Consider the following 16,426-nt stretch of genomic DNA (forward strand, 5'->3'; position numbering starts at 1 on the left):
TTCAACAGCAGCAAAACATGTTACACAACCTCTGCAGGTAAAACTGGAGTGGAAAACACACCCTTTATTATAAACAGATACTAAGGAAACACAAACACAACTTGCTGGCATGTAGCCTGTGGTCTCTTCATGATGAAGATGATGATGATGATGATGATGCCCCATACATGCAGCATGAGGGGTCAATGAGTTTGATGAGAATTGAAATCATGTGATCCATATGCAGTTGCCTCCATAGTCACCAGATCTCAACCCTTTTGAAAGTCTATGGGAGATTTTGAGCCAATGTGTTAGACCACGCTCTCTACTACCATCATCACAACACTAAATGTGCAAATATCTTCTGAAAGCATGACGTTCATGCTTGCATCCGAGTTCACAGACTTGTAAAAGCAAAGCCAAGGAGCATTGCAACTGTTAGAGCTACATGTTGGGACGTTTAATTCTACTTTTCCTTTTATTTGTCAACTTTTTGCTTTTAAAATGATCTTTTGCACATTAGTTCTCTTACTTGTCTAATTTCATTTCTGGCTTCATTTTCAATTTACCTTTTCTGGAGTTTCATTTTAAGAAAATAATGCTCCTGATGTGACTTGGATCCACACACAAGCTCTCTGAGTCTCACACATACACAGGGCAACACACCATAAATCTCACTCACGGGGCTTAGGAGGGGGCATGTGGGAATGTGAACCCACCTAAATATAGATGAACCAGCAGCCATCGATACCCTGACCAATGGGGGTCAGAAAAAGGAGGGACTTGGCTTTATTCAAGTGCACTTTAAATCCCTCACCTTCCCCTGGCTATGCTGATCAATGATCGCCAATAATTATATAATTCATGGCAAAAAAAATCGATGCTTTTTGTAGCGTCCTTGGTGCAACTCTGCAGAAGAAAGGCTTCATTTTAACTATAACAAACTCAGAAACTCTGATTTTATTGCTGGATATTCAAATTGATGACTTTCTCTTGAGTTGGAAGAGCTAAAATATGCAACTGAACAAAAAAAAAAAGGGCGAGCACCTTGTTAACCAGGCGTGAATTGTTCTGTTTTGTTTGATTCACAAGGTTATTGGCAAATGTATTTGATACTTTCGATCCCTTCCGCTTGTCTTAACCCAGCTTTCTGTTTTCAGGGTGGAGAACTCTTCCTCAAAGCTCGTCCAGGCAGCTCAAATGTTGAAAGCAGATCCATACTCGGTCCCTGCGCGAGATTACCTGATCGATGGATCCAGAGGGATACTGTCTGGGACGTCCGACCTGCTCCTTACCTTTGATGAGGCGGAGGTGTGTGCGTATCTGTTTGTGTTGTGCTTTCCTCTGGCAGTGTGGGCTGAGAATCCCTCTTACTTCAGAGGTGTGGCATCTTTCAGGGAAATAAAGCTTTATATAGCTCTACAGAGGAAGGAGGAACTCAGCTCTGAGCTTCAAGCAAGTCTGTAATGGAGTCTCAAATGCAGCCAGATCTAATTACACAGATCAAATGACTTCCCTCTGTCATAACTCAGGAAATGTGTATGTGTGTATGTGTATGTTTTTAAAATTGTACACATACAGGATTTGTGTTCAGCGTGCATGGTGCCTGTGTCAGATGTTCAGTGGCTGCTCATAAGTGGAATCACATTGGGCACGTGATAATGGTCACCGTGTCTCATCATTAGCCTCATTTTTGAAAGAGCAACTTCTCACAGTCACAAGACATTCATCACAAGACTGTACCCACAGTTACACACAAAAAGAAGATACAAAGACACCACACAGGCAGCAAGATAACGTCAAGGATGTCTAAAAATAGCTCATTCCCACATTCAGAAGAGAATTTTTATTAATGGGTTTTCTGCTTGTTTGCAGGTTGAAGCTTAGGCTCTACACAACTTTCTCCATAAAATTAGTGATTTCACAAATTCACTCTTTGGTGTCTTTTGAACATTTAGTCTAAAGGTCTGTGTAGGTGCTGTTTAAGATAACAATCCTCAGCTTGGTGGAAAAAAATGTTTGGTGTGAAGCCTTGACAGTCTTCCAAAATGAAAACAAACACAGCTTCCCTGACCCTGACCTTTGGAAGGATTAAACTAATGTGACAATGTAGTGAAAAGTCAATGTTTGGCATAAATATAACTTGTAAAGACATCATAGTTTGTGTGCTTGTGTGCAAAAGTGACACATGAAATGTCTGCTATACGAATTTAATAAAGATAAGCTGAATTTAAATGAATGATAACAAAAATGGATGCTTCTATGAAATTGGTCCCTAAAAACAGGACATGGGCTAAAAATTCGAACAAGATGCAGACTAATGTTATGAAGCAAGTTTGGAAGCACTTTGGGTCTATTTTAAAAATAGGTATTTAATTAGATATAAGAGAAACTATTTTTCAGATAAAACACTTTTTTATATTATTTTTTATACAAAAATCCACATGTAACACAGTAAAAAGGACATGAAAATTATGCGCTACTATTTGTTCAAATATCTTTTTATTCTCTCACAGGTACGTTTTGGGAATTGACGTAAATAAGCAAGGCAGAGTGTTTCACAAAAATGACAGCTGTTGCAAAATCCCTCACAATTTATTTGTGTTTAAATGGACAGGTTCCGCATGTAACACGAGTGGACATGATGGGTTACACAAGACACTTGGAATGAGACTGCCGATTCATGAAAAACCTGCATGTCTGGATTAGAAAAACCACTAGGTTCGTCAAATTTAACACAGTGTCTTTATTTATAGCGGTATATAAGACCAAGTTACAGCTATGTTTTCCAGATCAAATGTACTGACACCTAGGTAGCGTTTCCTATCCCAATTCTGGTCCTTTTTTTGGCCCCAATATTGTATTAAAAATTGATTAATTTTGGGATGGCTCAGAGCAACAGTATAACTTTTTTTTGCATTTATCTGAAGTCATCATTAGGTACATCCTGGGGGGAAATATGTCTAAATTTCTCTTTTATTATTGTGTCTAAAAAAACTGGAAAAGTGCCAGGTACCAAAATGAACCCAGTTTCATAGAAGCACCCAAATATAAAGGGATTTCCTCTACTAAAAGTGGTATATTAACTCCGAGCCTCTGGAGCTGAAAACGTAGAAACAAGAATAGGCTATCAAAATTTGCACAAATCACACTTCTTTCCTAAGTGTCTATAACTTTCTAACCATGTATAATAAAACTCCTGACTAGAATGATTAAAATATAAACCTGAATCAGCTCAAAAATATTAATCAGTATCTTTTATTTAGTGCATTTCATACATAATCATAATCAAACATAAATAATTATGGCAACTGTAAAGGATCAGTTATCAGGGACAAATTAACAATACATAAAATAGATCATAACACTGCCCCCATAGGCTTCAACTGTAGGTACTAGGCATGATGGGTAATCATTTCATCTGCCTCTCTTCTCCCCCTGATGCACCCATCAGTCTGGAACAGGGTCAATCTGGACTCTTCAGACTACAAGACCTTTTATGATATTTTTTCTCTTTTTATATGATGGTTGTTTAAGAAATAAGATGATTTTCACTGTGTCTGTTAGAGTTAAAGAAGACAGCTCAAATGGATTAATCATTGTAGTAATCATCCAGTTTGTTAAAATAAGATGGGGACTTTTTTTTGGTCCGGGCTGTGTAGCTAAATAATGTTTAACCTGTTTGTTGCTATGTTTTAGGTGCGTAAAATAATCCGAGTGTGTAAAGGAATCCTGGAGTATCTGACAGTTGCTGAAGTGGTGGAGACCATGGAGGACCTCATCACTTACACCAAAAACCTGGGACCAGGTCAGCAGAGGGTTTTTTTTTTTATTCCTATTTTGAACTAAACTGAACTGATGAAGTCCAATAATGATCAAGGATTGACACGGACAATTAGTTTTCCAAATACAGTGTTTGACTTTGCTTTACTGCATCACTGAAGCAGAAAACTATTCACCTGACTTCTGTTTTGGATTATTCTCTGGGTTAAAGACTCTCTAACACTATTTTCATCACTGACTATTCATCCGATACTAAGTTGTTGTTATTAAGGATCAAGTTCTCTTTACTGGCACCACAGCAGGACCATAAACAGACTATTTATCGTAGGCGGTAAAAGGTCAATTGTGTTGTCAGTGCAGTGTGCCATAATGAGCTGGAGGAAATCTGATGCCAAGGTCTTTCACACATGACTGATGCTGCCATTGTACGAGATGGGTCAGTTATGATCTAACAATCTGCCTGGATGTGTTGGAACTACTCAGCTGATGAATTTGAGGATACCCTTGGCCTCTGACTGTTTTCAGGGCTGTCAACAAGGTCAATGGAGGCAGAAATTAGCTGCATTCGAGCTGCTGGGCTCCTGGAATTTAGGCTCCTCTTACTCTAACAGGCAATGTTGAGAGGGTTATTTTCATTACAGGTTAAAGTTATGCAATAAGTAACAAGAAGTATTTTAATTACTTCATCAAAACCATGTAACTTGTTTGTTTTGTTTTTTTTTCATAATTTTCCCAGTAATGTTTTCAACTGGGCTGTTTATTTTTTTGGCAGAAGAGATGTGGTGTAAGAGAGACAATAAAACAAATGCATATTGGCAAAAGAATGGAGCCTTTTTACATGGAGAGGCAGCTCAAAAATGTGGTATTACACTCAAATATTTTCCAGTTTTGCAATCCTGCAATCTCATTTACTTCAATTAGATTCCACAGACCTATCTACAGTTAAAAGGCACAATGATACTCTATGTATTATTCATCTCATCCTTAATTTTCTCAGTTTTACTGCATATGGCTGTTCATTCAGCATCTAAGCATCAACCAGTCAGGTAACTGTAAAATTGCAAGAGGCTATAAAATAAGCAGCTGTAACCGCAATATCAGAATTTTTGTGGTTCATGATAGTATATAAACATTACAAAAAAAAGGGAAATCGTAAATTCAGCTGTCTGGATCATGATGGAACTTCAAATCAAGGAATTTCCACACTGGAACTATTGGAAATTTGTCAAACAAAAGTATTTTTACACAGCAAAAAGACCTTTCAGCCTATTCTACGTCTAAGTCAGTGGCGGCTGCTCATCTTTCAGACAGGGGAAGCTCACTGTTGGCTTACAAAAAAAAATGGTCAAGTTATTTAAACATAAATTCGGCCCTCCGTTCCTTTTTAAGAAAATGGTCAGTGACCTTATCGTACCAAGTAAACAAGAAAACGTTGAAATTATGTTAAATTGAAACAAGGAAGTACGAGTGTGTTTTATTTACAGTGCAAGAAATGAACAAGTAATTTCGTAGTGGTTTCTCTCTCGATTTCACAGCAGAATGCGCGACAGTATTAACTGAAGGAGTAGATCTCAAAATAGCTGTCAATCAAACGGGATTCAGCCTTTTGACTGATCCTCCAATCAGCATGTGGAATCCTGGCATCCAGCGCAGCCAAGCTCCACCCACAGCTCCATTCACCCCCAAAGACGCCGAGCGTCTGGGGGAGGGACAACATTGTGGCATTTATCCAATTACTGTCCAGTTTTGAGGCAATGAAAAAAACTGTTCCACTCAGTCCCATTGAAGTGCATGGACACTGAGCTTCTACGGGCAAATGCACTGAGCAGAGATCATATGAGAAAACAGCGCAACGGGAATGTATGAGAAGTAACAACATCGAGTCCGTTGATGTGTTATAAAGCTGATTCTGAACAAACTCATCTGTGAGATGATCGTGTTCTAACATATTTGTAGTCCATGAAATGTCAACACAACCGTACATATTTAACCATTTAATTTTCATAATTTTAGGGGAAGCCGAGCATCCCTTGCAGTCTATGAGAAATCTCCACTGGTCTAAGTTATCCCGTTAAGGATGAATTGCATAATTACAAGCAACTTTTCACAGCTTCTCATTGAATCCTCTTCTTTCTTATCTTCTTATAGGGATGACCAAAATGTCAAAGATGATTGAGGAAAGGCAACAGGAGCTGACGCACCAAGAACACAGACAGATGCTGGTCAGCTCCATGAACACTATCAAAGAGCTGCTGCCTGTTCTCATATCAGGTGTGTAACGGTGACTGTGTGTGGGCAATTGACAGTGGCACAGTAGCAGAAAAAGGGCAGGTCAACCAGCATCTGACAGTTGTTATAGCAACATGGGTAATTACAGTCATTAGTTGCCTGGATGTCTGACTGACTGCTCAGACTTAAACACCCACCAGCTATTGGCTTCAAGGTTTTAATCTACAGTGAGTTCGACGTGCAGGCTCAGTGTGGATGTATAGATCACAACTCCAAACAAAAGCTATTAAGAGTGAAGAATTCTGTATGATTAGTCTGGACTGTCTGCTTAAGATAGTTCATCTAAAGTTTGAGGCAGATTATGTGTTTAAAAAGCAGATCAAGAAAAAGGTTTTACAAATTAAATTTTTTGAAAATCTATACAGGATGTATCTTCCTTTGCTACAACATCTATTTTCTATATATCAATAGCACGGATATGCTAGTGTAGTTTTAATTGGCTTTTAAAGCAGGTTTACTGTTTTAGTTTAATTTGTATTATTTGCTTTTTTTCATTATTTTCAGTGCAGATTTTAATATTTTTTATAATAGAGAATGTCATGTAAAAATGTGCAAAAAAAAATGTTGTGCAATAAAAGCTCAACATGACATTTTACCATTTTAACAATGATCATCTTTAGTGGATGTCTGTTTTACATAAATACAATGTCAATCAGTGTGATTGTTTTTATGTCAGAAAATACATCCAATCATTGATAGACTGATTGGGTTATAGGTTGAGTGGATGGATAGGACAGTTTAGAGAGGAAAAACTGTTTACTCTTCCCCAAATTTCTTAGAGAAGGTGAAGTTTATTTTCAGTGCCACACCAGAAAAACACCTGGATATATTGTGCACGTACAATGCATGTTATTCATATTGTAGAAAACACAAAAGTTTCCTGACTCTATTCCTTTACCTATCCAGTCATAATCCTGAAACCACAATTTAAACAAGTTTGACAGAGAGGATGTTAGAGACTCACCTGGAACGTAAAATTAAGAACACACTCTCCACTTTATTAAATACATAAAATGAAATAAACCTACATGATTACATTGTTGTATAATTTCAGTGTTATTTTAGATACTGTGTAAACACTACGTCCATGTTTTTGTTATATCTTCAGTATTTCTTAATGATAATAATCACTTGATCATGTTTCCATCCCCAGCTATAAAGATTTTTGTTGCGACAAAGAGCAGTCGAGGCGCCGGTGTGGAGGAGGCGGAGCGGAACCGAAGGTTTACTTTTGAAAAGATGAGCGCCGAAATTAACGAGATCATACGAGTCTTACAGCTCACCACATGGGACGAGGACGCGTGGGCAAACAAGGTACAATCCTGTGCTGCACAAAGCAACTTAAAAAAAAAAAAAATCCCTAAAAACTTAAGTCACACACTCACTTATGCTCTGGAGTGTCTGTTTCACACACACAAGCTGAGGTTTTATCCACATGTCGAGAGATCTCCAAGAAAAATCACTTTTTTCTTTTTGCTCGTTAGTATAACTCCTGGTTTTTCTTTTCTTTCCTTTCTTTATCTTCGTCCTCCATTCTTTTCCTCCCTGTAGAAGGTAAGCCTGTTTCTCTCCCCCTCTGCAGTTTCCAGCATGCCAATGTGTATGTGAGACAGAGACAAATACGTCTTCATGCTTATCTGTCATGCTGGTAATTTAACAATAAGTGTGTTTGTGTTTTAGTCCAATGACTGTTTATCTGATGTGATCATCACGATATTGGTATATGTGCATCTGTTTGTCTAGAGATGTCCATATGAGTCCAATGAAACAGCAGCTCCTCTTTGAGCTTCATAGTGAAAGCTGCTTCAGTCCAGGCTGTCTTCAATCATGGTGTTTTCCTTCTCATGTTTTCATGTTCTTTTCACAACAGGGCTGTCATTAGGACAATAAAATATGGATGGATATACTGTCACTCTCTGACTTAGTTTTTCAGATGTAACAGTTATCATGAGGTCAAAATGTGTTTCACTCATCTAACCTGTAACCCTGCATGTTTTTCTGCACACAACTTGCTCAGACAATGATCTGTCTGTTTGTGTTTGTGTGTGTGTGTGTGTGTGTGTGTGTGTGTTTGCTGTGGACTTACTGCATACTCTGTGTATGAGATGTGATAAGCACTTCCTGCCAGTGTGGGGAACTGCTGGCAAGCGATGACTGTCCTCCTCTATGGTCATGAATTATAGAAATAAGCTGTTTGGTGTCCAGACACATCCATAATTGATGGGCTGTATTGAACGGTTCCACTTAAGCGGTTTATTCTCCTCTGAGCTGGAAAAAGCTTTTTTCTCCACCTGGAATAAACCAATGAGATTTTGTGTCATATCTAAGTTTGTTTTTATCATAAAGAATTATGATTTTATACATATATTTGGTTACTTTGGAGATATGGTTTATGTTTTCACTTACAAAGGCCTCTTGCTGTTACTAATGACTTGGTTCTTGGTTTAAAAGTACTTCATTACTGCTTTACAGATTAGTCATAAATGTAACTAAAGGCTTACCAGGTTTATTGTCCAGAATTAAGTGCATAGACAGTAACATACCAATATTATTCATAAATGTAGGTTTTATTACTTATTGTATATTGAAACCTTAAAAATTCTATTTAATTGAGCATTTTTCTCAGATTTTCAGCTCTGCACAGCAAAAATCAAAATCTTACCAAGTGTATTTTTCTCATTTCTAGTCAGAAATATCTCATCACACTTAAAATAAGACATAATCCCCTAAAGAGTAACTTGTAAGTGAGATATAAGAACTTATTTTAGACAACAGATCTTGAAAATCTCATTTCAAGAAATCTTACCAAGATAATTTTCACTTGTTCCGTTGGCAGATTTTTTGCTTGAATTAAGCAAAAAAAAAAAAAAATCTGCCAATGGAACAAGTGAAAATTATCTTGGTAAGATTTCTTGAAAAGAGATTTTCAAGATCTATTGTCTAAAAATAAGTTCTTATATCTCACTTACAAGTTACTCTTTAGGTGGTTATGTCTTTTTTTACGCATGATGAGATATTTGGACTAGAAATGAGAAAAATACACTTGGTAAGATTTTGATGTTTGTGGTGTAGATATATGTGAAAAATGATTTATTGAATAAATAGGTAAAATAGGTACATTAGTGTTTCATAAGTACCCAGAAACATAGTGAGTTAAAATTTATAAAGCAGTAATGACTTTTTTTATTGAACTACTAAACTCTGCTTGAAACCTGAATTTTCAGAAGCATGCTATTTAATGTCGACTATTGTGATAAAGCTACACACAATGCTGTGTTTTGTCTCTACCTCAGGATATGGAGGCTTTGAAGAGGTCTTTGGCTTTAATTGAATCAAAGATGGCACAAGCTAAAACCTGGCTCAAAGACCCTCATGCCCAGCCAGGTAACTGTGTTGATTTTCATGCAGTTTGTTAAATCTGTTCATCATCCTGTTCATGCGTTCATTCACTCTTCGTGTTGTGTTCCTTCATGCATAGGAGACCCTGGTGAAGTTGCACTGCGTGTGATACTGGACGAAGCCGGCAAAGTTGGAGAGCTGTGCGCCGGGAAGGAGAGGAAGGATATATTGGCAACTACGAAGGCTCTGGGACAAATGACCGACCAGATCGCGGATCTACGAGCCAGGTAGTATGATCGTATGATTCCACTTTGTATGAAAAATGTCTTGTGCCATCATGTGTCAGCAGCTGTGTGTGTTTCCGACAGGGGCCAGGGTGCGACCCCCGGCTGTGTGCAGCGTGCCGGCCAGTGCTCACAGGGCTTAGATTTGTTATTTGGCAAAGTGGACACTGCTGCCCGTAGACTGGAAGCTCTAATCAATGCCAAGCAGGCCATTGCCAGAAGGCTGGACGCTGCACAGGTCAGATAAAACAGCAACACAATAATCCACGTTAACCCTCTCCCCAGTGAAGGATGCCTCCTCTTCATATTAAATCCATCCTATCCCTCCTCCTTTATTGTGAGACATTTTGTCATTTCATGCAAAGAATTAAACAGATTAGGAAAAAAAATAATAGTTATAATTGCATCATCTAAATGTAGCACCTCAATGGTTTATACATCATCATTGTGGTTTCGTAGACTAGTTAAAGCCCTCTTGTGGTGCTTTCTGGTAGGTTTCTGATGTATATTTTATCAAATGTGAATCCAACAGTGGTGGAAGAAGAATTCAATACTAACTGGACATTGTGAAAATGCTTCACTACAAGTAAAGCTCTTCATTTAAACTTACTCAAGCCTGCACAGAAAAAAGTGGTGGGGTAAAAAAAGTACAATGCCTTTGAGGTTTAGTGAAACATGTATAAAATGGAAGAACCTCAAATTAATGGTTAAGTACACTGAATTTGAAATGTACCTTTAACATATAAAGATGAGAAGGAAAAAAACATCCAAACAAGTGGAAATAGAAGAGGAAAAAAATGTATTTATTTATTTATTCCCACCCCATCTCCATAAGTTAATCTTTACCATTTGTGCTCCCTTATTAATTTAAACCTATATTATAATTAAATACATTTTCCTTAGTTTCCTTAGACATAATGATTATTATTTTTCAAAAACATATAATTTGCAGATATTAAGTTCTAAAGATATGAGCAAACAAGACATTTATTCCTTAAATACTGTATATAAGTACAGATTACTGTCCATCATACATGTCCAGTAATGTGCAAAAGGTCTCGGCCACAGGTGTCAAACATGCAGCCCGCGGGCCAAAACCGGTTCAATCTGGCCCGCAGGATAAATTTGTAAAGTGCAGAAGATATTAACAGTCAAGGGCGTCGAACTTGAACATAATAGCATAATAACCTAGAAATAATGACTCCAAATGTTCTTCTTGGTTTAATGTGGAAAAAATAATATGACATCATGCCTCTAAATAATGGCAACACCAATTTCTTCTTTTTGATTTATTGCAACGAACATTAAACTCTGACATCCTTTAATAATTAAACGTCAATAACCTGAACAAATATGAACAACCTGAAATGTCTAAAGAAAAATATGTGTAATTTTAACAATATTCTGCCTGTTTTGGGCCTTCGTAGATCTGATCCACAATGTACATGTAGAAATCATAAGTTGAGGCATAATACTGATCAAATTTTTCTTTTTATTTCTTGTTATTTTTCTTTAAAAAATTTCAGTTTTTTTCAGGTTATTCACTTCTTTTTTGTTTGGATAGTTTGTAAAATTTAAACGGTTTCATAATTTAATCTTATTTTTTGCATATAAAAAATTTGTAGTTGCCATTATTTATAGGCTATTATGCTATTATTTGGCTGGTCCGGCCTACTGGAGATCAAAATTGGCTTAATGTGGCCCCTGAAAGAAAATGAGTTTGACACCCCTGGTCTAGGCCAACATTAGGTGTGTTGGTTTAGTAAAGTTCGAATGACCACACATCAGTCTCTGTATTAAGATCTAATCTAGATATATGTGAAGTATGTACAGCAGTAAATACAAATGTTTCAGGGAAAAAACAGCTTCTATAAACCAAAGTGGTAGGATTTAATGTGACCCCCCTTTGCACTTATTACTTCTTTAAACCATTTGTTCAGATAATACAATATTTATTGCATTAACTTTCTGATGTTTTATACCAGGTTTCATTCAACACATGTTCGATGTTTCCAATTGTTTGTGCTGCTTCTTGACAGGGTTCACACTTTAACCTTTACAACCCATTTAGGTCAGTTTTTTTCTGTGTCTTTTAAGGCTGTTCATTTCCTGTGTTTTCTTATTGTACTTGAAGAAAAAAGAACAACAAATAAATATGTAATGTGTGTTTTCCTTAGGCTTGGCTGGCTGATCCTAATGGTGGACCTGAGGGTGAGGAAAACATCAGAGCATTACTAGCAGAGGCCAAACGCATCGCTGATCTGTGTGAAGACCCCAAAGAGAGGGATGACATCCTTCGCTCCATCAGCGAAATCGCAGGCCTCACTGCCAGACTCATGGAACTTCGCAGACAGTATGTGTTCCATTTTCTGGCACATGTACAGCTATTGATGTTATGTTAATATTTTAAATAATTCTTCTTTTTCAGGCTTAAACTGCAACCTCACCCCACCAGTGCATGGCATTTTTTACCTGCCTGGAAAATATGTTGTTGCCTGTCAACCTTGGGCGTCAGTCCGACAATAAGGTTTTTAACTGCTGGGTGTGGGTCGTGATGTGGTTATTGGGATCATGTGGAGGGTCAGTTTGAGTGTTAAAGCTGGGTAAAAGGTAAAGGGAAATACCACTTGATTTAAAGGTTACATCAATAAATAACAACTGAAATGAGTTTTAGACACATCTGGACATAGATATTATTTGACCCTTTTGGCCTTGAATCTGTCTGCACATAAGAAAAACATCTAATTTTATATATCTTTATTTTAAGTTCCACAAGACCTGAGTGGAATCTGCAGCCACAGATATCTGCACAAAACAGAATTTGAACAAATGCAGCTTAATACATATGACAGTTCAATGTCAAATTCAGTGGTTCTAGTGAGATGAAGTTAAGGTAAAAAAATTAACCCTTAAAGACCCGAAAATCCATTGGCAACCAAAATCATCTACTGATTTAAACCGTTTAATACCTGTTGATCCACTAATCGTATCCATCCGTATAAATAATTGGTGTAAAATGTAGTTTATCATCTTTTCATGGTTATCAGATATGACCCATTTGGATGTTCAGGGGTTCCGTAGTGAACGCAGAACCACCGTCATCTTCTACAACATTGATTCACCAGTAAAACCCATAGAGTTGGATCAAAGACAGTGGCTGGAGACACTTGGTTTATGTTCAGTTAATCTTATATTTTGCAGAAAGAGCCACTTTTTCTTCAGTTTTCTCAGTTTTTGATATAATGTCCCTCAACTTTAATCTGAACTAAAGAACATCAACATGATTATAAAAATAAATATAGGAAAATTTTAGCTGAAAAGTTTGCTGAAAAAAACAAATAAAGTAGATAATATTACAATAAATGGTGATAAATCACTTAAGCAATGTTAAATATGGGGAAAAATTTATTTGGGAACTGCCACCAAAGTAGCACTGGGTCTTTATGGGTTAAGGTTGTTTGGATGAGTTGTGATTACCAGTGCTTTGTGAATTCTGTTAAATGTGGATTAGCTGCCCGAAAATGAGTGATAACAACACTCTACTGAATTCTGCACATTTTCATCATGCAAAAAAATCCACAGATTCTGTTTGGTTGTCAAGTAAATATTGTCAGTTTGGTTATTACTGTGGTATCAGTCTGGTATTTCCCTTTACAGACGGTCTTTTACAGGGGATTGGTGAGGCTTTGTGCATCAGATGGCTTGAAGTCTGTATTTAATTCCTATTTTTCCAAACCTTGGCTGAGACACCTTTTAGGTTTCCTTCTGAATCATCTTTTTCCATCTGTTGTTTTCATAGGGGTAAAGGTGACACTCCAGAGGCTCGGGCGTTGGCGAAACAGATCGGGGCGGCGCTGCTGACCCTGCAGTCCAAAACCAACCGGGCTGTGGCTAACATGAGGCCAGCCAAGGCCGCCGTCACTCTGGAGGGCAAGATGGAGCAGGCCCTCCGCTGGGTGAACAACCCCGGAGTGGACGACAGAGGAGTAGGTGAGTGGGGTTGGATGACGGCCCTGGGGAAGGATGATGTAGTGGTGTGATGCAAAAATAAACAGTGTGACCTTCAGCGCATTTTGTGGATGATGGAGAGTGTGAGACAGTGGGTATAGCAGCACCTGGGACTGTTTGTTTGTGTGCGACTGAGGGTCCTGAAAGACTTGAGAGTGTCCAGTTGGAGTGTCTCAATCAGGAAACACTTCGGGTATGACCATACTGGTGATTGATGCCATTTCCTTAAATGCCCTCAGTGTTATAGCTCATACATTAATCACTGAGTGACTCACTTGCCTTAGTCATCGAAGAGGCATTGTACCACTCTGTGCAATGTGTGTTCCTGTATTTCAGCTTTGTTTGTTTTCTATTTCTTCCTGTGCTCTCCTATGGGAGCAGAGTACGAGATATTAGAGTGGAACACAGGTATCTGCTCACTGTTGTCTGTATGCCTGCTTATCCAATATATTAATTACATAACAGCTGCCTGCCTTTTTTTTTTTTTTTTACATCATCTTGTACCTCAAACTGGATCATTATCATCCCATAATTAGAAGAAAATATATATATGAGCCTCAGTCTGAGTCTCTTCACTTTATTTTATTCTTCTACTTCAGCATTCCTCATGGCCAGTTTCACAAAGACATTTGATTTCAGCTGACGCTGAAACTTAATATACATTTGTAATGTTTTTTTCTGTTACACAAAGATATGTATTCTGATATTCTTTAAGGTCTATATAAATTAAAACTTTTTCAGATCTTCTACTTGCACTGTGAATGTAAAGTGGCTAACAATTTCGGCTTAAAATGAAGTTGCATTAACCCTCAAAGACCTAAACAGCCACTGGTGACCAAAACCATCTACTGATCTAAAATGTTCAATAAATTCTGAACCACTAATCCAGTCCATACATTGAAATAATCCAGGTAAAATTCAGTTTCACAGCTTTGTAGCAGCATCAGATATGATCCATTTGGATGTTTAGAGGCTCCATACAGAATGTGGAAACACTGATATATTATGTAACACTAACTCACCAATAAAACCCATGTAGTTTGACAAATGATGGCGGTTGCAGATGATTGTTTTTGTGTTCAGTTAATGATATATTTTACTAAATAAGTCACTTTTTCTTCAGTTTTCTGTTTTGATATAATAATCTCTGATTTTTTTGCTGAGCTTTTATGAACATCTACATGGTCAGTAAATTAAATATAGGAAAATACCTTAAAGTAGTCTCATACCCATGCCTGATCTATTGTCGGCTTTGTAATATTTTTTACTGTTATTTATCATGTATCTGAAACAATTAATTTAACAGTGCATTTTCTTTTTGCTAATTAGAAGCTGCCTCTCTTTCCCCACTCTGTAGTCTGAAGCAATGGCCACTGATTTGTTACACGTCACAAGTAACCTAACAGTGAAATGAAAAAAGAACTTAAATTATTATTAGAGAACATATTATTTATAATTATTCAATTTCAGTGGGAACACTGACACTTAATGTTGTTGAAATATTGTTGAACTATTTCCTCTTTATTTGATTTTAGTTTTTTTGTGTTGGAGTAATTCTAAAAATTTGACAGATTTTTTTTACTTTAACTACAAATGTCCACTGATTTGTAAATCAACCTTGAAGAAATCCCCACAGTTGAATTCAATAATTTAATATCTTTCTAATATCTTTTTGAAACTGGCCCTAAATCATGTTGGATATATTTATGTTTGCATTTACATCCCCCAGCTCAAATAAAAACTATACTTGTCTGGTATTCAGTGTGACATAAAATGTGACCTCTGACCTTTGCCTCTACAGGTCAGGCAGCCATCAGAGGAATGGTTGGGGAGGGGAAGAGGCTGGCGGGAGGCCTGTTAGGGCCATATCGACAGGATATGATTGGACGCTGTGACCGAACAGAGGCCCTGATGGCGTCTCTGGCAGACATGGCTGGCAGAGGCGAGGCTGAGGCTCCTCACGCACGAGCCACAGCCGCTCAGCTACAGGACAGCCTCAAGGTACCTCAACAGTCTCAAAAACACACATGAAGTCTTTACTGAATCAAAACCCAGGCTTAAACACACCTTTGTGTTGGATTCAGTTCAAGTGTTGCAGCAGAGCTCCACCTAGTGGACTGATGACAAACTCTGCTTCTTGTAGGATCTGAGGCAGCACATGCAGGAGGTGATGACCCAGGAAGTATCAGATGTTTTCAGCGACACCACCACGCCTATCAAGTTGCTCGCTGTGGCTGCAACTGCTCCTCCTGATGCCCCCAACAGGGAGGAGGTCAGTAAAGTACCAAAACCTGCACTGATTTATGGTTATTGGCCTTGTGCATGTAAAATAAATAGGATTTGTTAGGTTAAAAAAGAGATGAATATTCTCAAAACCGTGCTAATAATTGCATTGTATGTAATTTTCAAAACAAGTTAACACATCATAGCTAGATATAAGATTGCAAGTCTTGTTAGGTCTGGAGATTATGCAGATGAAAAACAGATTCATAATTCTAGGATTTCCAGTTTCAAACAATATGTTACTAACAATCATTAATAAAGTCTGAAGTAACAAGTTATAATATTATGTTAAGGTAATTAGGGACAAAAACACTGTTTTGTAACTGAATTTGTAACTTAAATACAATTTGGTAAGCCTGAAAAAGGGCAGGACAGGCAGACTACTATTACCAAGCATTATTAATACACATTACCCTGACGTAAATGTTTTGCAGTGCAGTTACTCAGTATATAGTGAATGT

At 37.5% G+C, this 16,426-nt stretch overlaps 1 protein-coding gene across 7 annotated transcripts in view; it reads left to right on the forward strand.

Moving 5' to 3' along the window:
- The window catches only part of LOC115434218 (vinculin-like), a 43,633-nt gene that overhangs the window by 15,299 nt on the left and 11,908 nt on the right, over nucleotides 1-16,426 (forward strand). For 2 of the 7 annotated variants that reach the window (XM_030156029.1, XM_030156031.1), the window contains exons 3-14: nucleotides 1,140-1,290; nucleotides 3,679-3,787; nucleotides 5,911-6,033; nucleotides 7,205-7,365; nucleotides 7,603-7,605; nucleotides 9,345-9,435; nucleotides 9,530-9,677; nucleotides 9,759-9,912; nucleotides 11,852-12,027; nucleotides 13,474-13,664; nucleotides 15,484-15,683; nucleotides 15,826-15,954. In XM_030156029.1, coding sequence (XP_030011889.1) covers nucleotides 1,140-1,290; nucleotides 3,679-3,787; nucleotides 5,911-6,033; nucleotides 7,205-7,365; nucleotides 7,603-7,605; nucleotides 9,345-9,435; nucleotides 9,530-9,677; nucleotides 9,759-9,912; nucleotides 11,852-12,027; nucleotides 13,474-13,664; nucleotides 15,484-15,683; nucleotides 15,826-15,954 — 1,636 coding nt within the window. Of the gene's footprint in view, nucleotides 1-1,139; nucleotides 1,291-3,678; nucleotides 3,788-5,910; nucleotides 6,034-7,204; nucleotides 7,366-7,602; nucleotides 7,606-9,344; nucleotides 9,436-9,529; nucleotides 9,678-9,758; nucleotides 9,913-11,851; nucleotides 12,028-12,102; nucleotides 12,202-13,473; nucleotides 13,665-14,063; nucleotides 14,091-15,483; nucleotides 15,684-15,825; nucleotides 15,955-16,426 lie in introns of all 7 variants that reach the window. The other 5 variants (XM_030156030.1, XM_030156032.1, XM_030156024.1 and 2 more) reach the window with 4 other exon arrangements.

The sequence above is a fragment of the Sphaeramia orbicularis genome, chromosome 15 (assembly GCF_902148855.1).
Source record: "Sphaeramia orbicularis chromosome 15, fSphaOr1.1, whole genome shotgun sequence".
Taxonomy (NCBI): Eukaryota; Metazoa; Chordata; class Actinopteri; order Kurtiformes; family Apogonidae; genus Sphaeramia; species Sphaeramia orbicularis.